At 38.3% G+C, this 24,824-nt stretch overlaps 1 protein-coding gene across 5 annotated transcripts in view; it reads right to left on the bottom strand.

Annotated features, from left to right (window-relative positions):
* The window catches only part of ZNF169 (zinc finger protein 169), a 56,496-nt gene that overhangs the window by 17,171 nt on the left and 14,501 nt on the right, over window positions 1–24,824 (bottom strand). For 4 of the 5 annotated variants that reach the window (XM_005210455.5, XM_002689853.6, XM_005210454.5 and 1 more), the window contains 2 exons: window positions 2,365–2,491; window positions 1,689–1,784 (listed from right to left, as the gene is read on the bottom strand). In XM_005210455.5, coding sequence (XP_005210512.1) covers window positions 1,689–1,784; window positions 2,365–2,491 — 223 coding nt within the window. Of the gene's footprint in view, window positions 1–1,688; window positions 1,785–2,364; window positions 2,492–19,310; window positions 19,433–24,824 lie in introns of all 5 variants that reach the window. The other variant, XM_010808188.4, reaches the window with a different exon arrangement.

The raw sequence follows: 24,824 nt of genomic DNA, 5'->3' as shown, positions 1-24,824 counted from the left end.
TGTCCAAAAGAAGAGAAATGATAATTCAACTGCATTAAAATATCCATATAATGAAATCAATATATAACAAATGTTAAAAGTATAAACTAAACTTGCACATTTTAATACGAATCTCACATATAGCTGGTGAAGGAGGTATACAATATGGTATTATGTGCAGAAAAGTTTACCAACATGCAAAAGAACTCTCTATATGGTTAAAAGATCCACTGAAGGGATAAAAAAGCTAAGGGCAGTCACAGGCATGCTAATGCACAAGTCGAATTCCCAGAGGCGGAGCGAAGGAGCAGGACACAACCAGGAAAGGTATCGGCTATCACCTGGTCTTATATAATGGTATATTTCTTAGTCTGCAAGCTTCCCTGGTAGCTCAGTCAGTAAAGAATCTGCCTGCAGTGCAGGAGACCCATGTTCAGTCCCTGGGTCAAGAAGATTCTCTAGAGAAAGAAATGGCAACCCACTTGTTAGAGAAATAAAATAGAAGTAGTCTTGTCCAGGCTTTAGAGGCAAAAGAGCAGAGCGGGCCTCTGACCTGGCTTCTGACCTACCTGGACACTGCCCTGACTGCTGCTGTGGGTGTCAGCCACACCTGCGGTGAGTGTCAGAAGAGAAACACAATAGATATCTATAGGGAGCAGATCTTGGAATTTATTAAGCTCCTGGAGGGGGCCTGGCCAACCAAGCCCTGACCTTAACAACACTCCAAGTTTTACATGACAAAACAAACAGCATAACATGCAATTTGCTCACAGATTGATGATGAGCATCCTGTTTGCATCCTGGGATTATAAACGGGAACCCCAAACTGCAATCTCTGAAGTCTCACCCACAGAGCAGACACTCTACCTGGGACCTTTTCCCAACTGGGACTCCAGATGTGCTGTGACATGGGACTTCCTAGCACTGTTTAAGTCTGAATGTTGGTGAAAATCCAAACTGGTGATGTATTCTCTGCTCTCTTTCATTTTTCTTTCAATGTTAGTATATTGAAAGTAAGCCAGATAATTCTCTAATAAATATTTTTATTATTTATTTGCGTATAATGCATGGCTTATTTTGTTAAGAAATCCTTTGAACCTGAGACAAAAGTGAAAACTTTCAGCAGAACACCACTGCAGTATTCTTGACTGGAAAATCCCATGGACAGAGGAGCCTGGTGGGCTACAGTCCATGGAGTCGCAAGAGTCAGACATGACTTAGCGACTAAATCACCACCACCACTTAGGCTGCATGGAAGGCAAACTGGCACTCATTGTGTAATTCTTCACTCTCTGTTATAATCTTAAATAACACATCATAAAAGAAACAAAGTTATGGGAACTTATGGGGTAGAACTGCTACATGAAAACATTACCAGTTTAAAAACAAAAACTGGACAGAATCTAGCAGGGATAGATGACTTAGCCTCAGAGGACAAGTGTTATGTTCAAGATCAGGTCAGCTAACAAAAGTTCAAGAATGGGAAGATCTTAGAAGTGTTGGACAAGGGACACCAAGTGAGTGGATGTTGCTCTGTTGGGAAGGAAAGAGGGGGTGGCCAGGGAAGCCCTCTCTGGGCCAAGTAGGATGGCATGGAAGGCAGGCCTGAGGAAGAGCTTCCTCCTGAGAAGCTTACAAATGCTCCTCTTTCCTTACCTGCTGAGCACCTCACTGCCCTGATCCTTGTCTGCCTGCTGTTTTCCACTTACCTGCACAAAGGTCCAGAAGACATTCACTCTCCTCTCTCCAGGGCTCGTCTCCTTGTTCCAGTTGTATAATGAGTTTTGGTTTAGGAAAGGCAATTCCTACCCACAGGGGAAAAAAATCAAGGTGACCTTCGGTTAGTGACTTAAGAGGCTATCACAGAATTCAGTCAGGGAATGCAATGACTCAGAAGCGGGTAGGAAAGCCAGGCAGGGGGCATGGATGGGGACAAAGATTCTCTGAATGCTGAGAAAAGATGACTAAGGGGCGGGAGGAATCCCAGATCTAACGGCAGTATATGATTCTCCCCTGTGCTTGAATGAATATAAATACTCTGCCGTCTGAAGTAAGATCACTTTATTTATTTTTTTTTTTTATTTAACTGGACTACATTTATTGTGGTTGGTTATTTTTTTTTTATGATATTGTACATGTTTTAATTGAAGTAAGATCACTTTAAAGGAGGGCCTGGCCTTAGAAGGGGCCTAGAAATGCAGTGTCATATCACACAAATACACACACATGCACAACTTCACCATTTCCAACTCTACAGAATCCAGACATTCTCTGAGGTATAGAGAAAACACATGTTGCTTTCTGAGCCAAAAGCATGGTGGCTACTCCATTAAATCTTAAGAGGCCTACAGGCAGAGTCTGAGACATGGGACAGGTCATCCTTACCCAGCGACACCATATGGCTGTAGTTCTCCAGCATTACATCCCGATACAGGGTCCTCTGAGCAGGACTCAGTAGCTTCCATTCCTTCTGGGTGAAGGCCACAGCCACATCCCTGAAGGCCATTAATGCCTATAACACAAACACATCCTTGCTCACCCAGAAAACACACAGGCTCACCAGTCAACTTAACCTAAGTTACCAACCAGGGCTGAGGCAGCAATAAGGCTGGCATGGAACATCAGGTGAGATCCATAGACCCTGCTTTCAACCAGAATCCTTTGCCACGTATTTAAGACTACTAAACCTCTTCCCACATTGCTGGGGGTCTATTCAGGGGTTCTCTATTCTGTTCTATCAATCTCTAAATCTATGATGCTGTGGAAAACACTGTTTTGATTAATGTAGCTATACCATAGGTCTTGAAATCAGATAAATGGATTCTTCCTCCTTTAGTCTTCATTTTAAAAGATTATTTTAGCTATTCTAAGCCATATGCTTTTTCACAAAAAATTTTAGAATAATCTCACCTGTATCTACAAAAAAATGTTTCTGGAATTTGGACAAGATTTGCATTAAAGCTGTATATCAATTTAGGAAGAACCAACATCTTTATCATGTTGACTCTTCAAATCTATGAACATGAGATGAGATGTCTTTCTATTTACCGAGATGTTCTTTGATTTCTTTCAACAGCTATTGTGGTTTTCAGTATACAAATCCACATATGCTTTGTTAAAAAACTGATACCTAAAAATTCTTTTGTTTTTCTTTTTTTAGTGATTTTAATGATACTGTATTTTTAGTTCAGTGACCAATTGTTCATGATACAGAACAACTGCCAGGATACAGTAATAAACTGTATGCTTATCCTGAATCTGGCAACCTGGTGGAACTCACTAACTCTCGGGGGGTTTTTTTCTCCTAGATTCCTTAAGATTTCCTACGTAGACAATCAGAGGATTTGCATACAGGGGCAGATTTCTTTCCTTATAATCTATATGTATTTTATTTCCTGTTCTTGCCTCTAGCACAATAATGAATAAGAGTGGTAAGAACAGACATCCTTGCCTTGTACTTGATATGAGAAGGAAACATAATGTCTCAAAGCATTAAAAAAACTGCTCCACAAAGATACCACATCACACTCATTAGGATAGCTATTACCAAAGAAACAGGAAAGAACATTTGGGGAGGATGTGGAGAAACTGGAGTAGAAATTGGAGTAGGAAATGGCAACCCACTCCAGTATTTCTGCCTGGAAAATTACATGGACAGAGGAGCCAGGCAGGCTACAGTCCATGGGGTCACAAAGAGTCGGACATGACTGAGCACACACACATGGAGAAACTAGAACCTCTATTTATTGTTGTGGGAAAAGTAAATGATGTGGTTTCTGTGGGAAAGAGCTTAGCAGTTCCTCAAAAAGTTAAATATATCAATTTAAAAAAATTTCAATTTATCATATGATCTAGCAATTTGAATCGTGGGTGTATACCCCCAAAGAATCAAAAGCAAGAATTCAATAGACTCATACACCAATGTCCATAACAGCATTATTCACAATAGCCCAAAGGTAGAAACAACCCTAATGTCCACCAACAGACAAACAGATAAGAAAATGCAGTACATATATACACATAACTGTACATAATTCAGCCTTAAAAAGCAAAGAAATTCTGATACATGTTAAATCAAGAGATTAGCCCTAAAAACATTATGCTAAGTGAAATAAGCCAGTCACAAATGACAAATATTGTTTGATTCCACTTACAGCAGGTACCTGAAATAGGCAAATTCATGGAGACAAAGTAAAACAGAGGTTACCAGGAGCTGGGAGGGGGAGTGGGCTAGGAACAGGTAGTTATTATATAATGGATAGTTTTATCCTGGGAAGATGAAAAAGTTCTGGAAATGAATGGTGATAACTGCATAATGGTGTGAATAAACAATGCCACTGAACTGGACATTTTAAAATGGTGAAAATTTTATATTAAGTATATGTTTATGGAGGGTTCAGGATGGGGAGCACATGTATACCTGTGATGGATTCATTTTGATATTTGGCAAAACTAATACAATTATGTAAAGTTTAAAAATAAAATTAAATTAAAAAAAAATAAGAATAATCCTACTTACAGATTTTTTTGTAGATGTCCCTAATCAAGTAAAGGAGTTCCCGTTTCTATCTTAAGGTGTTTTTTACATTTCCCACAAATGTTTATTGTATTCTGCCAAATGACTATAATGCATCAACTGATATAATCACATGCTTTTTCTTCTTTAGCCTGTTAATATGGGGGATTATACTGATTAAGTTACAAATACAGAACCAGTCTTGTGTCCCTGGAATAAACCATGCTTGATAACGGTGTACAATTATTTCTACATATTGTTGAATTTAATCTGCATAATAATTTAAGGATTTTCATGTCTATATTCATGAGAAATGTTGACCTGTAGTTTTCTTTTTTCTATTGTTCTTGTCCGATTTTATTACCAGCATAATATCTGCTCCACAAAGTGAATTAGGAAGTGTTCCTCCCTATTTTCTGAAAAAAAATCATGTAGCATTTGTGTTTAAGACTCCTTTGAAAATTTGGCAGATTCTGCATTAAATCACCTGGGCCTATAAATTTCTTTTGTAGGAGTTTTTAAAATTATAAATTGGATTATCTTTTTTCTTTTATCATATTTTTAATTGAGGTATAACTGATATATCACATTATATTAGTTTCAGGTGTACAACGTGACTTGATCTTTGTAGACATTGCAGAATGATCACTACAGTAAGTCTAGTTAACATGCATCACCATACATAATTACAAAACTCTTTTTCTTGTGATGAGAACTTTTAAGATCTATTCTCTTAGCAACTTTCATATATACAACATAACTAACTGTAGTCACCATGATGTACAGTACATTCCCATGACATTCATTTTCTAACTGGAAGTTTATACCTTTTCACCCCCCTTACTCATTTCAGCCCCCCCCCCCCACCTCCTGCTACCACCAACACCTGTCTGTTCTCTATATGTAACCTTTTCTTCTTTTCTAAAGATATATAACAGCATATAGTATTTGTCTTTCTCTGACTTATTTTCTTTTAGCACGATGCCCCCAAGATCCATCTATGTTGTTGCAAGTGACAAGATTTCTTATGGCTGAAAATAATATTTCATTGTATGTATGTACACATATACATACATTCATACATATATACATATATTCATCAATGGATGTCCATTCATCCATTGATGGACATTTAGATTGTCAACAACTTAGGTTGTTTCTGTGGTTTGGCTAATAATTATAGCCCTGTTCAAATTATCTATTCCATATTGGTCGAGTTAAAGTACAATAGTTTATGTTTTTCAAGGAAACCAGTCCCTTTTCATCTAAGTTGCCAAATGTATGGGTGGATATTCTGTTGATGGCTACAGAGTATGTAGTAATAACTTCTGTTTCACTTCTGATACTGGCATTTTGTGCCTTCTCCTTTAGTCTTCTTTACAAGTTTTGTCAATTTTATTATTTTCAAAGAATCAGCTCTTTATTTCACTGATTTTTCTCTATTCTTTTTATTTCCAATTTCATTGATTTCTGCCTTTATCACTATTATTTCCTTCTATTTGCTCCTCTGAGTTTATTTTGCTCTCATTTTTCTAAGTTCTTGAGGCAGAAGCCTAGATTCAGTTCAGTTCAGTCGCTCAGTCGTGTCCAATTCTTTGCGACCCCATGAACTGCAGCATGCCAGGCCTCCCTGTCCATCACCAACTGCTGGAGTTTACCCAAATTCATGTCCATTGAGTTGGTGATGCCATCTAACCATCTCATCCTCTGTCATCCCCTTCTCCTCCTGCTTTCAATCCTTCCCAGCATCAGGGTCTTTTCAAACGAGTCAGCTCTTCGTATCAAGTGGCCAAAATACTGGAGTTTCAGCTTCAGCATCAGTCCTTCCAATGAACACCTAGGACTGATCTCCTTTAGGATGGACTGGTTGGATCTCCTTGCAGTCCAAGGGATTCTCAAGAGTCTTCTCCAACACCACAGTTCAAAGCATCAATTCTTCAGTGCTCAGCTTTCTTTATAGTCCAACTTTCACATACATACATTACCACTGGAAAAACCATAGCCTTGACTAGATGGACCTTTGTTGGCAAAGTAATGTCTCTGATTTTCAATATGCTAACTAGGTTGGTCATAACTTTCCTTCCAAGGAGTAAGCATCTTTTAATTTCATGGCTGCAGTCACCATCTGCAGTGATTTTGGAGCCCAGAAAAATAAAGTCAGCCACCGTTTCCTCATCTATTTGCCATGAAGTGATGGGACCAGATGCCATGATCTTAGTTTTCTGAATGTTGAGCTTTAAGCCAACTTTTTCACTCTCCTCTTTCACTTTCATCAAGAGGCTCTTTAGTTCTTCTTCGCTTTCTGCCACAAGGGTGGTGTCATCTGCATATCTGAAGTTATTGATATTTCTCCCGGCAATCTTGATTCCAGCTTGTGCTTCATCCAGCCCAGCATTTCTCATGATGTACTCTGAATATAAGTTAAGTAAGCAGGGTGACAATATACAGCCTTAATTTACTCCTTTTCTTATTTGGAACCAGTCTATTGTTCCATGTCTAGTTCTAACTGTTGCTTCCTGACCTGCATATAGGTTTCTCAAGAGGCAGGTCAGGTGGTCTAGTATTCCCCTTTCAGAACTTTCCACAGTTTATTGTGATCCACACAGTCAAAGGCTTTGGCATAGTCAATAAAGCAGAAATAAATGTTTTTCTGGAACTCTCTTGCTTTTTCAATGATCCAGATGATGTTGGCAATTTGATCTCTGGTTCCTCTGCCTTTTCTAAAATCAGCTTGAACATCTGGAAGTTCATGGTTCACGTATTGCTGAAGCCTGGCTTGGAGAATTTTGAGCACTACTTTACTAGCGTGTGAGACGAGTGCAATTGTGCGATAGTTTGAGCATTCTTTGGCATTGCCTTTCTTTGGGATTGGAATGAAAACTGACCTTTTCCAGTCCTGTGGCTACTGCTGAGTTTTCCAAATTTGCTGGCATATTGAGTGCAGCACTTTCACAGCATCATTTTTCAGGATTTGAAATAGCTCAACTTGAATGCCATCACCTCCACTAGCTTTGTTCATAGTGATGCTTCCTAAGGCCCACTTGACTTCACATTCCAGGATGTCTGGCTCTAGGTGAGTCATCACACCATCATGATTATCTGGGTCGTGAAGATCTTTTTTGTACAGTTCTTCTATGTATTCTTGCCACCTCTTCTTAATATCTTCTGCTTCTGTTAGGTCCATACCATTTCTGTCCTTTATCGAGCCCATCTTTGCATGAAATGTTCCCTTGGTATCTCTAATTTTCTTGAAGAGATCTCTAGTATTTCCCATTCTGTTGTTTTCCTCTATTTCTTTGCATTGATTGCTGAGGAAGGCTTTCTTATCTCTCCTTGCTATTCTTTGGAACTCTGCATTCAAATGGGTATATCTTTCCTTTTCTCCTTTGCTCTTCGCTTCTCTTCTTTTCACAACTATTTGTAAGGCCTCCTCAGACAGCCATTTTGAAGCCTAGATTGCTGACTTGAGATTTCCTGTTTTTCACATATAGATTTAATGCTACAAGTTTTTCTCTCATGACTGCTTTAGCTGCATCCCACATACTTTGATATCTCATATTTTCCTTTTCATTCACTTTTATGCATGTTTTGATTTCTCCTGGGACATCATTTTTGGTGAACAGATTATTTAGAAGTCTGTTATTTTCTAAGTGTTTATAGAGATTTTTCTGTTAACTTTCTCTTATTGATGTCAAATTTGATTCCATTGTGGTCAAACAACATATTTTGTTCAACTTAAATTTTTAAAAATTTCTTAAGGTAAACAAATTATTGTGTCTTATGTGTTGTTTTGAGCCCAGGAAATGTCTATGTTGGTACAGTCATCCCTCAGCACCCATGGAGAAGTGGTTCCAGAACTCCCCTCAAAATCTACAGATGCCCAAGTCCCCTAATATAAAACAGCATGGTATTTGCATGTAACCTACACACATCCTCCTATATACTTCAAGTCATCTCTAGATTACTTTTAATGCTTAACATAATGTCAATGCTATGTAAGCAGTTGCTAGTCACAGAAAATTCCAATTTTGCTTTTTGGAACTTTCCAAAATTTTTTTTTTTTTTTTTTTTTTACCTTTTTGATCAGCAATTGGTTGAATCTGCAGATATGGAACCCTTGGAAATGCCAGGTTAACTTTATGAATATGCATTTTGCTATTGTGCTAAGGTGAAATGCTCTATAAATGTTGATTCGATTCTATTGGTTGACAGCGTGGAGCTCTTACTGATTTGGGCCTAATTATTCTCTAACTTTGACAGAAAAGTGTTGAAATCTCTTATTGTTGATTTGTCTATTTCTCCTTTCAGTTTTCTCTTCACGTCTTTTGAAGCTCAGTTATTTGATGCATATACATTGGTGCTTAGTCACTCAGTTGTGTCCAACTCTTTCCAACCCCTTGGACTATAGCCCACCAGGCTCCTCTGCCCATGGGGTGTTTCAGGCAAGAATACTGGAGTGGGATGCCATTTCCTCCTCCAGGGGATCTTCCCAACTCAGGGATCAAACTGGTATCTCCACTGCATTGCAGGTGGATTCTTTACCACTGAGCCATGGGGGAAGCCCATGCACACACATTAAGGACCCCAATGTCTTCCTGGTGAAGTGACCCACTTACCGTTCTTTGTGTCTGAGAATTTTCTTTGAAGTTTATCTTACTTTATATTAATATAGGAACCCGTGCTTTCCTTTGACTAATGTCTGCATCTTCTTTTTAATCTTTTAAAATCTTTATTAAAATTAAAATCTTCATTATCTTTATTAAAATCTTTTAAATCTTTTTAATCCTTCTTTTTCTAATCTGCCTATGCTGTTACATTTGATGCTTCACTTAGATAGCATATAGAGTCTTTTTTTGATGTCAGTCTCTCTTCAGTTCAGTTCAGTCGCTCAGTCGTGTCCGACTCTTTGCGACCCCACGAACTGCAGCACGCCAGGCCTCCCTGTCCATCACCAACTCCCGGAGTTCACTCAGACTCACGTCCATTGAATCAGTGATGCCATCCAGCCACCTCATCCTCTGTCATCCCCTTCTCCTCCTGCCCCCAATCCCTCCCAGCATCAGAGTCTTTTCCAATGAGTCAACTCTTCGCATGAGGTGGCCAAAGTACTGGAGTTTCAGCTTCAGCATCATTCCCTCCAAAGAAATCCCAGGGCTGATCTCCTTCAGAATGGACTGGTTGGATCTCCTTGCAGTCCAAGGGACTCTTAAGAGTCTTCTTCAACACCACAGTTCAAAAGCATTAATTCTTCGGCACTCAGCCTTCTTCACAGTCCAACTCTCACATCCATACATGACCACAGGAAAAACCATAGCCTTGACTAGATGGACCTTTGTTGGCAAAATAATGTCTCTGCTTTTGAATATGCTATCTAGGTTGGTCATAACTTTCCTTCCAAGGAGTAAGCGTCCTTTAATTTCGTGGCTGCAGTCACCATCTGCAGTGATTTTGGAGCCCAAAAAAACAAAGTCTGACACTGTTTCCACTGTTTCCCCATCTATTTCCCATGAAGTGATGGGATCGGATGCCATGATCTTCGTTTTCTGAATGTTGAGCTTTAAGCCAACTTTTTCACTCTCCACTTTCACTTGCATCAAGAGGCTTTTTAGTTCCTCTTCACTTTCTGCCATAAGGGTGGTGTCATCTGCATATCTGAGGTTATTGATATTTCTCCCGGCAATCTTGATTCCAGCTTGTGTTTCTTCCAGTCCAGTCTCTCTTAGTTGGTGTATTTAGACCATTTTAATTTTGTTCCCTCTGCTTATGTTTTCTTATTACTGACTTACTGTTAGTTACTTGAATTTTTTTTAACATTCTCTTTTATCTATATTGTTTTTTAGTGTACCTCTTTGTATAGATTTTTTAGTAGTTGCTCTAGGTGCTACATTATATATATATATATATATATATATATATATATATATATATATATACACACATACACACACATAACTTATTGGTCTACTTGTATTGTCATTTTACCAATTTGAAGTATGGAAACTTTACCTCCCATTACATCCTCTTGTCCTTTCTGTTTAAATTGTCATTTTCTTAAGTGTTTACTTCTATATACATTTAGAATCACCTCAGGCTGTGTAATAATTTTTACTTTAACCATCAAAATAGGTTTAGAAAAATTCATACATAAGCAAAGTGCTTATTTTTCATTATGATATTTACTCTCTTCCTGATTGTGCCAAGGGTCATCAAGACCACCCCCAAGTTTGATATTTACTAGGAAGATGCACAAAACCTATCACAAGTGGCTATAATTACAACAAAATGATACAAAGCAAAATTAGCAAAGGGAAATGATACAAGAGATTAAATCCAGAGGAAACCAGGAATAAACACCCCAAATCTTCTTTCTCCCATTGGAGTCCCCACATGACCCCACTTAATTCTTTCAAAAAGGATTTATAACAACATGTGCTAAATGTTTTCACAAAGAAGCTCATTAGCAGCTCACTGCCCAGCTTTTTAAATGGTGGGCTGGTCACACAGGCACCTTCTGCCTAGCACATACCAAAATTCAAGATACTAGAAGAAAAGCATAAACCCATTGTTTGCATAGTTTTAGGCACAGAGAGCCATTCTTATTAGCTCCGGGAATGGTGCCAATCCACCTAAAATACAAGATTCCCATTCTAGCCAAAAGATAGTCTTACCAGCAGGACTTTCTAAGGACAGACTGCTATGTTAACTTTTTACTGCACACAGATGTTCCAAGGTTCCCTCTTTTATTGTTTCCTTTTTGTTTATAAAATTGCCTTTCCTCATCTGCTGGAGACAAATTCTGAGTTTTCCTTTAAGTATGCCCTGATTTCCCTTCATTTCTGAAAAATATTTTTATTTCATATAGGATTCAGGGTTTGTAATTATTTTCTTTCAGCACCTGGAAAATTGCATCACTTTCCATCTAGCCTCTGTCATTTCTGATGAGAAATTCACTACCATTCTAACGGTTTTCTTCCCCTGTAAGAAATGTGTTATTTTTCTCCAGTTGATTTCAAGATGTTTTCTTCATTTTTAGTCTTCAACAGTTTCATTATAATGTGTCTTGGCATGGATTTCAGTGGGCTTATCACGTTTGGGATATACTAAGCTTTTTGAATCTGTAGGTCCCTTGCCAAATTTAGGAACTTTTCAGCCATTAATTATTCTAATACTTTTTCAACCCTGCCCTTCTTTGCTTCTTCTTCTAGAACTGTGGTAACACAAATGTTAAGATACTTTGTTATACTCTCACAGTTCTTGAGGCTGTTCATCTTTTTCCCACTACATTTTCTCCCTGTTGCACAGACTGGGTAATTTATATTATTCTGTCTTCTAATTCAATAATTTCTCTGTTACCTCTAACCTGCTGTTAAGTCGATCTATTGAGCTTTTTCTTTTAGGTACATATGTCTCAGTTCTGAAATTTCTACATGTTGATTCATTGTATCTTCTATTTCTTTGCAGAGGATTTTTAATTTTTCATTTATCTCAAGTGTGTTCTTTTAGTTGTGGATATCCAGTTGTCCAAGCACCACTTGTATAGACTGTTCTTTTTCAACTGAATAGTCTTGGCATCCTTGTCAAAAATCAATCGACCATATATAAGAGATATTTTGCTAAGCTCTCAGTTCTATTCCACTAATCTATATGTTTATACTTATGGCAGTTTGACACTTTTGTCACTGTCTGTAGCTTGGTACTAAGTACTGAAACCAAGCAGAGTGAGTCCTCCAACTTTCTTTTCCTTTTTCAAGATTCTTTTGACTTCAGGGTCCTATGAGATTCCAAATGAATTTTAGGGTTTTTTTTTCTATTTATATAAAACATGAAAGATATTTTGAGAGGGACTGTACTGAATCCATAGATCACTTTGGATATTACTGTCTTTGCAGGAATATTGTCTTCCAATCCATAAGCATGGTAAGTCTTTCCATTTACTTAGGTCTTCTTTAATTTTAGCAATGTTTTGCACTTCTCAGTGAACATTTATTTTGACTCCTTGGTTAAGTTTATAGCAGAACATTATTTTTGATGCCATTACAAATGGAATTAAAAAAATATATATTTCCTGTTTGAATAGGTCTTTGGAAACAAATAGATACAACTGTCATTTTTGTGTTGATTTTGTGTCCTGAAACTGCTGAATTAATTTATCAGCTCTAACAACGTTTTGTGGATTGTTGTATAGATTTGAGATAATGTCTTCAGTGAAGATATAATTTTGCTTCTTTTCCAACTTGGATCTTTTCTTTTTCTGCCTAATTATGGCTAGAACTGTCAGTACTATGATGAACAGAAGTGGCAAAAGCTGAAATCCTTATCTTGCACTGTTCTTCAGGGAAAAGTTTTCAGTCTTTCACCAGTAAGAATAATATTAGTGTAGATTTTTTCATATAAGGCCTTTATCATGTTGAGGAAGTTTACATCTATTCCTAGTTTACTCAATATTTTTATCATGAAAAGAATGCTGAATTTTGTCAAATGCTTTTTTGTCATCAACTAAAATGTTCATGCAGTTTTTATACTTTATTCTCTGAATGCAGTATTACAGGATATTAATATTCTAAAACACATTGTAAACCTCTATTGGTCTAATATGCTGCTGGATTCACTTTGAGAGCATCTTGGTGAGGACTTTTGTCCCTATATTAATAAGGAATATTAGCTTGTAGTTTTCTTTTCTTGAAGACTGTTTGTCTGAGACCTCTGGAGTCAGAGCAATTTGTCACAGAATTAGATAGGAAGTGTCCTCTCCAATATTTTCGAATAGCTTGAGAAAGATTTGTCTTAACTCTTCTTTATATATTTAGTAGAATTAATAACTGAAGCCATCTCACTGTAAGCTTTTCTCTGTTGAGAGTTTTTTTTTTAATTACTGATCCAATATTCTCATTAATTATAGATCTATTCATAATTTCTATTCTTTACTGAGGAAGTTTAGATAGAAATGTGTATGCCTCAAAATGTGTTAATTTCACCTTGGGCAGCATATCTGTTGATAGTATTCCCTTACAATCCTTTATATCTTTAAAAAATTGATAATAAAGTTTTCAATTTCTGATTTCTGATTAGAGTAACTTGAGTTTTATTTTTTTGTTAGTCAATTTAGATGATCATTTTAACAAACCAACTTTAGGTTTTCTTGATTTCTCTGTCATTTTTCTATTCTCTATTTGTCTTTGCTCTAACTTTTGTTATTTCTCTTCCTTCTGCTAGCCTGGGTTTACTTGGTGCTTCTTTTTCTAGTTATACAGGTTATACAGTTAGGTTATTAAGTTCTCCTTTAATATGTGCATTTACAGTTATAAATTTCCCTCTAAGCACTGCTTTCACCATATTCCATAAGTTTTGGTATGTCATGTTTTAATTTCCATTTTTTTCCCAAAGTATTTTCTTTATGTGACTTTTCTTCTTTGATACATTAGTTGTTTAAGAGTGTCCTACTTAGTTTCCACATATTTGTGAATTTTCCAAAATTGTTATTCATTTCTAGTTTCATTCCACTGTGAACAGAAAAGTTACTCTGTAAGATTTTAATCATTTCAAACTTAAGAGTTACTGACTTACCTGTGGCCTAAGATATGGTCTGTCCTGGAAAATGTTTGATGTGCACTTAAGTGGAATATATATTTTATTGTTGTTGGGTGGTGTGTTCTGTACATGTTAGGTGCAATTGATTTATAGTGTGATTCAAGTTCTATTTTTCCTTGTTGATCTCCTATCTGGCTGCCCTATGCAGTATATAAAGCTGAGTATTAAACTAATCAACCATTATTGTATAACTATTTTCTCTCTCAATTCTGTCCATTGTCATTCCATATGTTTTTTATATATTGATATATATTATAATCATTATATCTTCTTTCTGTAGTAAGCTTTTTATCAATATATGATATCTTTCTTCATCTTGTTATCTTTTCCTAATTTAAAATCTACTTTGTCTCAGTACAGCTATCTCAACTCTTTTTTGGTTACTATTAGTATGAAACATCTTTTCCATTCTTTCTTTCACTCTTACTTTCACTTCTTTCCATTCTTACTTTCAACCTCTTTATATCTATATATCTAAAGTAAGTCTCCTATAGACAACCACACACAGATCTTGTTTTTCTTTTTAAAATCCAAACTGCTAACCTAGGCCTTTTGACTGGGGATTTTATACTACTTACATTGAATGTGTTTATTGAAAAGGAAGGATTTACCTTTGCCATTTAGCCATTTGTTTTCTGTGTATGTCTTTTGTTTCTCAATTCCTCCATTGCTGCCTTTTAAAATATTTCTTTCCCTTGTGGTTTTTTTTCACCTTTATCCCCTTCTTTAATTTTCTGTGTATTTTTAAGTAGTTTCTTAGTGGTTAACATGTTAACATTTTTAACTTGTAAAAGTCTACTAACTTAGTTTCAATAGTATACCAGCACTCTTGCTCCTATATTTTTCCATCCCACTCCCCTTATTTTCTAATTGTCCAAGATTACATCTTTATACCGTGTATGCTCACTAATATAGATGTATACTTTCTGTGTTTGCCTGAAACCACATAGAAAAAGCAGAAGTTATAAACTACACAAAAAAGCACAATAATATTGGCTTTTATACTAGCTTATGCACTAGCATTCACTTCTCTTTCTAATGGTTTAGAGTAACTACCTAATGTATTTTCAGTTCAGCCTGAAGTTTTGTTTTTTTGGTTCAGGGTTTTTATAGAGCAGGTCTATCATTAATGAGCTCTCTCAGGTTTTGTTTAAATTAACATCTTGATTTATCCTTCATTTTTCAAGAATAACTTGCCAGATATAGAATTCTTAGTTCACAGTGTTTCTTCCAAGATTTAAAATATGTGATCCCACTGACTGGTGGCCTCCATGGGCTCTGATGAAAAATTGTCTGTTAATCTATTTTAGGGTCTTTTGCAGGTAACAAACAACTTCTTACTTGCTGTTTTCAAAATTCTGTCTTTGGGTTTTGACAATTTGACTAATATGTCCTAATGTGGATTTTTTTTTAGTTTATCTTACTTGGAGTTTGTTGAGTGTCTTGGATGTATAGATTTATGCCTTTCATCAAACATGGGAAGTTTCTGGATATTATTTCTTGGAATTTTCTTTCTTCTTTCCTTCTGCAATTTCCATTATGTGTATGTAAAGTAAACCTGATGGTGTCGCACAGGTCTTTCAAGAACTGTTCACATTTTACTAATCTTTTCTTTCTGTTCCTCAGAATGGGTAACTTCAATTGAAGTATTTCCAAGTGGCACAGACTTAATTTTCCTTGTTTAAATATGTTGTTGAATCCCTATAATGAATTTTTCAGTTCAGTTACTGAGCTTGCAGCACCAAGACTTCTATATGGTCCTCTTTTATAAATTCTCTTTATTGATACTCTATTTGTTCAAATATTGTTGACTTAGTTCTTTTCATTCCATGTCCTCATTTTCCTTTAGGTCTTCATGCATATTTAAGATATTTGATTTAAAGTTTTTGTGCCAGGGCTTCCTCATGGATAGTCAGTAGGCAGGCAGTTTAAAATGGGATGGGATAAGAAGAATGTGAATATGCATTATCCTTCAAGGAAAGAAAGTGAAGAGAAGTCGCTCAGTTGTGTCCGACTCTTTGAGACTCCATGGACTATAGCCCACCAGGCTCCTCTGTCCATGGAATTTTCCAGGCAAGAATACTGGAGTGGGTTGCCATTTCCTTCTCCAGGGGATCTTCCCAACCCAAGGATCAAACCTGGATCTCCCGCATTGCAGGCAGACGCTTTACTGTCTGAGCCATGGGGAATGATTAGGCTATCATTAGGCTAAGGAAAGAAAGGCTATTCATAAGTTGTCAGGGCTGCCAATTCCACCACAGGCCAAGGGACAAGGCTGCCACTCTTTGCTTACATCAGAGGCTCTCAAAGAGTCACAGAGGCAGGGTCACCCCTCTGAGCTCAAGGGGCCCTGCCAACCCAGTGCTGAAAGAGATCTGGGATGGATTTGAATCCTTTCTTTTCCTACACTGTGACATCCATAGGGTTTCTCTCTGGTGTGAAATTGCTAATGTGAAAGATCAGAATTTTGACTGATGCTTTTAAAATATTCAGTACACTTGTAAAGTTTCTCTCTTTACAAGTGAGAATGAATCCTCTGATATTGAGTAAGTTTTGAGCTTTCAATGAAGCATTTACTTCCATTATCCTACATATAAGGTTCTCACCAGAATGAATTTTCTGATGTTGCCTGAGCTCATAACTGAATCTGAAGCCTCTGCCATAAACGACACATTTCCACAAATGTGGGTTCTTCTTCCTGAAGTATCACTCTCTTTGTAGGAAATTCTGAGTTTAGACTGATCTTATACTCATCAAATCCCTTGGTTCTTGTTACTGAAGAATTTTGGGAGACATGGTCACCTGCCAGAAATAAATGAGTTTCTCAGGGAAGGTATTGGAGAAACCTAACCTAAGCCAGGGAGAAGGCAATGGCAACCCACTTCAGTTCTCTTGCCTGGAAAATCCCATGGATGGAAGAGCTTGGTAGGCTGCAGTCCATGGGGTCTCGAAGAGTCAGACACGACTGAACGACTTCACTTTCACTTTTCACTTTCATGCATTGGAGAAGGAAATGGCAACCCACTCCAGTGTTCTTGCCTGGAGAATCCCAGGGACGGGGGAGCCTGGTGGGCTGCAGTCTCTGGGGTCACACAGAGTCAGACTCGACTGAAGTGACTTAGCAGCAGCAACCTAAGCCAGTGTTACAAGCTTTCCCCAAACCGGGCTCCCAAGGACAATGCCGCAAGAGCATTCCCAGTACCATGAAGAAACCCAATATCTGAGATTTCTTCTTTCACAAAATAAGATGGTTTGTCTTCATTTTATTGCAGAATTTCCTGTTTTATGTTATATACATGAATTTTCTATTCAACATTAGTCCATTAAAGGCAGAGCCTATGATGTTTCTGTCCTGAAGTTATCTTCCTCATTAAGCAAAGGAGACCTTGGGTTTTGGCCCAATGTGCCTGATAACAAGAAATATAGATAAAGTCCAAAGTGGCTTATCAGCCAATTGGCAAGGTAGCACTGTAGCTACAATAAGCTGCCTCTATCCAAGTCTAAGAACGCAAGCAGGTGATAGCTCTGGGGTATTTGTTTCAGTAAATTCCCAACTACTAAGCCTACTTGCATGTCCTCAGTGCTTATTACAGACCCTGAGCTTCCACAATAAGGAACAGAAAGTGAAATGGAAGAGAAAATATGTGGGCCCAATCGGCAATACTGTCTTCCTCTCAGGCCCTCTAGGGACACTTCATGGGTCAAGTTGGACACTAGGCATGGGTTAGCCCCAAGAGTGATGGATGACACTGCTGGAAGGCTGGCAAGGCAGAACTACTCAGTTAGCCTCCCACAAGTTTTGGTAAGTTGTATTTCCATCATCAGTCTGTTTGAAATATTCTCTGCTGCTGCTGCTGCTAAGTCGCTTCAGTCGTGTCCGACTCTGTGCAACCCCATAGACGGCAGCCCACCAGGCCTCCCTATCCCTGGGATTCTCCAGGCAAGAACACTGGAGTGGGTTGCCATTTCCTTCTCCAATGCATGAAAGTAAAAAGTGAAAGTGAAGTCGTTCAGTCGTGTCTGACTCTTCGAGACCCCATGGACTGCAGCCTACCAGGCTCCTCTGCCCATGGGATTTTCTAGGCAATTTCTTCTTTGGTGTAAGGATAGTAAGGACTGTATTGTTTAATTTCCAATATTTGAAATTTACTTAGATATTTTACTGTTGACTTCTAACACAATTCTCTTAGTCACAAAATATATACTTTGTATTCTTTGCATCTTTTTAAATTTGTTAAGACTTCCTTTACAGAACCCCATGTAGTCTATTTTGGTGAGCATACCAAATGTACTCGAAAAGAATGTGTATTCCACAGTTGTAGGGTGGTGTGTTCTATAACTATCAACCAGGATAACACAGTTGCTAGTTTTCTTCAGATTATCTACCTCTTTACTAAATTTTACCTCGTTGTCCTATCAATTACTCAGAGGGGAGTCTTTTTTTCCCTTTAATTCTGGCAATTATTTTGAAGTTTTGCTATTTTGAATAAGTATATACACACCTAACTGTTATGTCCTCCTGATGACGTGACCTCTTTATCATTCCAAAATGTTCTTCTTTCCCTTTGTCTAGCAGTTGATTTTATCTGATAGTTGATAATGCTATTTTCCTTTCCTCACTGAGTATAGCTAATATTAGAGAGTTTAAAGTCCTTGTCTGGAAATTTAATCCACAGGGTGAATTATGGTTTGTAACACCAAAAAAAAAAAAAAAAATTAAACTTTAGGGACTTCCCTGGTGGTCTAGTAGAAATCTAGAGATTTCCCTGGTTATAAATCTGCCTTCCAATGCAGGGGACACAAGTTTGATCCCTGGTTGGGGAACTAAGCTCCCACAAGCCTCAGGGCAACTAAGCCCATGCTCTGCAACTAGAGAAAGCCAATGCACCAAACAGCCTGTGTACCACAATAAAATCCATGTACAGCCAAAACAAAAATTTTTTAAGTAAAAGAAAAATTAAATTTAAAACATGAGTAAGATTCAGAATAGACATGAAAAAATCAGAGGGCTAAAAATCAAGATGAGGCATGTAGAGAGAAAGGGAACACAGATGCCATAAGAAGGAAAGGGGGAAAGCCTATGATACAGGAAGGTACAAACATCTGGCAGGAGGGAAAGGAAAGCTAGTGGTAGCAGAATAGAGAGCAAAGATGTTAGAGCATCTTGTCAATGGTTTTAAAAGCAGACAAAAACCCACAGATGCTCTACTATAGAATTGTAACTCACATGATCTAAAACACTCATCTCTCTTCACCTGGCCATATTTGGTGGCATCTTTCTTCACTTGGCCATATTCTGTGGTAAGTCCAAAATTCACTTCATGAATAAAATTTCCCATAGAAACAATTCTGAAACATTGAGAACAGGTTAAATTTCTAATGACTGAGAAACACAGCGGGATGGAATAGTGAAAATCTATTAATGATTTAACCAGTAGAGTTACTGATTTGAATGTAAATGTTTGTGATTTTTTTCATTTTTTAAAGTGAAAAAAGGTACGATAGTGGTGTAGTCACTAGTTTTAAAATACTATAATTTTATCATTAAAACTTGTCAGATGCACACAGACAGACCAAAAATCTTAATTAAATTATAGTGACAGGAATAATTGAAATATCCATCAATTGATAAATGAGTAAACAAAATGGCTTATATCCAAACAATGGAATATTATTCAACCTTAAAGAAGAATAAAGTATTACTGGTTTGGGCTACAGTGTGGATGAATCTTGAAAATATTATGCCAAGTGAAAGAAAACAGCCACAAAACACCATATATTACATGATTCCATTTATATGCAACATCCAGAACAACCAAATGTATACAAATAGATTAGTAGTTGTCAAGAGCTGGGGGAGGGGAGAATGGGGAGTGACTCCTAATGAGTGCAGGATTTCTCTGGAGTGCTGCTGCTAAGTTGCTTCACTCATGTCTGACCCTGTGCAACCCCACAGATGGCAGCCCACCAGGCTCCTCTGTGCCTGGGATTCTCCAGGCAAGACTACTGGAGTGGGTTGCCGTTTCCTTCTCCAATGCATGCATGCATGCTAAGTCGCTTCAGTCGTGTCCGACTCTGTGTGACCCTATGGACAGCAGCCCACCAGGCTCCTCCATCCACAGGATTCTCTAGGCAAGAATACTGGAGTGAGTTGCCATTTCCTTCTCCACCTCTAGGGTGGGAGGGGTCTGAAAACATTATGGAATTAGAAAGTGGTGAACAAAGCTAGTGGAAGTGATGGAATTCCAGTTGAGCTATTTCAAATCCTGAAAGATGATGCTGTCAAAGTGCTGCACTCAATATGCCAGCAAATTTGGAAAACTCAGCAGTGGCCACAGGACTGAAAAATGTCAGTTTTCATTCCAATCCCAAAGAAAGGCAATGCCAAAGAATGCTCAAACTACTGCACAATTGCACTCATCTCACGCTAGTAAAGTAATGCTCAAAATTCTCCAAGCCAGGCTTCAGCAATACGTGAACCGTGAACTTCCAGATGTTCAAGCTGGTTTTAGAGAAGGCAGAGGAACCAGAGATCAAATTACTAACATCCGCAGGATCATGGAAAAAGCAAGGGAGTTCCAGAAAAACATCTACTTCTGCTTTATTGACTATGCCAAAGCCTTTGACTGTGTGGATCACAATAAACTGTGGAAAATTCTGAAAGAGATGGGAATACCAGACTACCTGACCTGCCTCTTGAGAAACCTATATGCAGGTCAGGAAGCAACAGTTAGAACTGGACGTGGAACAACAGACTGGTTCCAAATTGGGAAAGAAGTACATCAAGGCTGTATATTGTCACCCTGTTTATTTAACTTATATGCAGAGTACATCATGTGAAATGCTGGGATGGATGAAGCACAAGCTGGAATCAAGATTGCTGGGAGAAATATCAGTAACCTCAGTTTTGCAGATGACACCACACTTATGGCAGAAAGCGAAGAACTAAAGAGCCTCCTGATGAAAGTGAAAGAGGGGAGTGAAAAAGTTGGCTTAAAACTCTACATACAAAAAACCAAGATCATGTCATCCAGTCACATCACTCCATGGCAAATAGATAGGGAAACAATGGAAACAGTGAGAGACTATTTTGGGGGGCTCCAAAGTCACTGCAGATGGTGACTGCAGCCATGAAATTAAAAGACACTTGCTCCTTGGAAGAAAAGTTTTGACCAAACTAGACAGCATATTAAAAAGCAGAGACATTACTTGCCCGACAAAGGTCCATCTAGTCAAAGCTATGGTTTTTCCAGTAGTCATGTATGGATGTGAGAGTTGGACTATAAAGAAAGCTGAGTGCCAAAGAATTGACACTTTCGAACTGTGGTTTTGAAGAAAATTCTTTAGAGTCTCTTGGACTGCAAGGAGATCAAACCAGTCAGTTCTAAAGGAAATCAGTCCTGAATATTCACTGAAGGACTGATGCTGAAACTGACACTCCAATACTTTGGCCATCTGATGCAAAGAACTGACTCCTTGGAAAAGACCCTGATGCTGGGAAAGATTGAAGGTAGGAGAAGGGGTGAAAGAGGATGAGATGGTTGGATGGTATCACCAACTCAATAGACATGAGTTTGAGTAAGCTCTGAGAGTTGTTGATGGACAGGGAAGTTTGGCATGCTGCAGTCCATGGGGTCGTAAAGAGTCGTATATGACTGAGCGACTGAACTGAACTGAAAATACGTAAATTTCTATGTCTCAAATAACTAACAGCAAAACAAACAAACCTAACAAATCCATTGTTCTGTTTTCTTTCAGAGTAAGTTAAGATCGTGTCCCTTTATGAAACAAGTATGTTATGAGTACCGTATATCTGCAAGTATGGAAACTTCTTAAAAGCAAAGCTACTCAGTCCTGCCAAAGCACCAAAATCACAACTAGCTGTTGAACAACCATCAATAGGAGGATGTTGGAACTCACCAAAAAAGATATCCCATGTCCAGAGACAAAGAAGAAGCCGCAACTAGATGGTAGGAAGAGCACAAACACAAAATCAAATCCCATACCCATTAGGTGGGCAGCCAACAATCAGGAGAATGATATTATCAAAGAAGTTTTCCCATTGTTGTGACAGTTCTGAGCCCCACATCCAGCTTCCCAGCCTGGGGATCCAGCAAAGGAACTGGGAATCCCCAGCGAATCGGATTTTGAAGGTCAGTGGGATTCAATTACAGGACTTCCACAGGATTGGAGGATTCAAAGACTCCACTCTGGGAGGACACAAACAAAATCTTGTACATGCCAAAACCCAGGGAAAAGGAGCAGTGACTTGCTTGTGTTGAAGGGTCTGCTGTGGAGGTGTGGGTTAGCAGTGGCTAACCATAAGGATGGGGGCAAAGGCAGCAGCAGTCCTGGAAGAGGTTCTTTGGCCTAAGTCCTCTTGGAGGTCTCCATTAACCCTACAATAGAGTCCACAGACCCCAGGGCTGAGCTGCCTCAGGCCAAACCCCACCCATCAGCAGATAATTGGATTAAAGTTTTACTAAGCATACCTCTTATGGAGAAGGCAATAGCACCCCACTCCAGTACTCTTGCCTGGAAAATCCCATGGAGGGAGGAGCCTGGTAGGCTGCAGTCCATGGGGTCCCTAGGAGTTGGACATGACTGAGCGACTTCACTTTCACTTTTCACTTTCAATGCACTGGAGAAGGAAATGGCAATCCACTCCAGTGTTCTTGCCTGGAGAATCCCAGGGACGGGGAAGCCTGGTGGGCTGCCATCTCTGGGGTCGCACAGAGTCGGACATGACTGAAGCATCTTAGCAGCAGCAGCAGCATGCATACCTCTGCCCACCAGAGCAAGACCCAGTTTTTCTCACCACCAGTCTCTCCCATCAGGAAGCTTATACAAGCCTCTCAACCTCTTCCATCAGAGGGCAGACAGAAGAAGCAAGAAGAACTACAATCCCACAGTAGCTAGAAAACCACTAGTAGCTAGAAAGTTAACCAGGATGAAAAAGCAGAGGGTTTTGTCCCAGATGAAGGGACAAGATAAAGTTCCAGAAAAACAACCAAATGAAGGAGATAGGCAACCTTTCTTCTCTGCAATCATCCTCTGTGTTTTTTTTTCAGTCTAACTTTATTGAGGCTCTTGATGGCTAAGTCGAAGATCTATCCTGATAAATGTCACATGGCACCTGAAAATATGCTATTTTCAAATATCTTTGATATCAATTTCTAATATAATTTCACAGTGATAAGAGAATAGACTGCATGATTTCAACATTTTTAGACCATGAAATTTTGGCACCTTGTTGCATGTCCCTGGATATGTTCCAGTGTCTCCTAGTTTACAGTCTATAGGAACTTGAATAGAATTTGTATCCTACTATTGTGTGAAAATTGTATAAATTTTAATTATGCTGAATTCATTCACAGTGCTTTTCAGGTCTACTAAACCCTTCTACTTCTCTATATTCTATTAATTTATGAGAGTTTGAAACTCCAACTAAAAATCTTAACTTTTCTACTTAAAAAAATAATTATAATATACTGGAACTATATGTAACATTGTTCTGTATTTTCCAAGTCTCCTGTGAATATGTTATCACACTTTCACAATTTAAAAAAATTAAATATTAAAAAATAAAAACAAAGCTACTCAGATGCTCATGCCCTGGGTTCAATTTTTAATTAATGAATAAAAGGGAAAAAATGTATATTGAGAGATGATGGTCATAGACAGGATATGGTTCAGGGTGTGCCAAGGATCCCACAGGAAGGGGCAGGAAAATAATGTTTCATTTTGGCCAAGAATGTCTCTCTATTAATATCAGTAATGGTAAAGAGAAACCTATAAAAGAAATTCCCCCCACAAATACCTTAGGAAACATTCTGAATTGCATGTACTGCATAAACACTTTCTCTCAAATAAAAGATTTGACAACTGAGGGACATACAGCCCTCAATGTTATCTGATAACATCAAAATCAAGTATTTTTAACTTATACAGTAACAGGCAAATACCTACCATATGAGCTCAGCAGTTCAGATCTAACAAAAAAATTTTATACTTGTCATATTTTTTATTACAGGCAACACAAAATTTAATTAGACCAACTGACACTATTTTTTGTAAATGATAATAATCAATAGAAGTATCCCACCTGGCGTCTGTTTAGGCAGTCAGTAAACGTTAACTCCATTTGATTATGTCAAGGTCACAAGCTGCCTAGTCTTAGGGATTAGAAAATCTTTCCTTTAGGACATATATTCATTCAGTTACTACTTATGGCAAACTTCTCAAAATCCTTCAAACCTAACTTGTTCCAAGTTCAAGCCCAAACTCCTCAGCCTGGATTTCAGGATTCTGGTTGAACTATCTCCATTCAGACTCAGAGTGGGTAAAAGCAAAACCTTCAGAGCCGAGGCAAGTAATGAATGAATGAAGCAGGCACTTCAGCCATGGGGTCAAGGGGCACGAGAGGCTGTGACTACACCATGGGGATGCTGTTTGGTTCCAGCTACTTGTCATATGCACCAAGAATGTGGACTCAGGACTTAGGTGTATTCTTCCAATTTTTAAGTGTGGAAAACTCGTTTAAATATAAAGCATGGGGCCAGCCAAATTATAGCTACCCATGAATCACCAGCAGACAGCAAGTCAGCATCCTCACCTCTACACAGAGAAAACTGATGTAACAAAAGGCCACGGACGGCTCCAAGCTTCCCATATGACGAGGGACAGCCTGCAGATCCCCTGGTCTCAGAGACGTGCTAGGCTTCCAGTCACATTCTCACAG

The sequence above is a fragment of the Bos taurus genome, chromosome 8 (assembly GCF_002263795.3).
Source record: "Bos taurus isolate L1 Dominette 01449 registration number 42190680 breed Hereford chromosome 8, ARS-UCD2.0, whole genome shotgun sequence".
Taxonomy (NCBI): Eukaryota; Metazoa; Chordata; class Mammalia; order Artiodactyla; family Bovidae; genus Bos; species Bos taurus.
The sequence above is the reverse complement of the archived record's forward strand: the minus strand, read 5'-3'. Positions and strand labels throughout refer to the sequence as shown.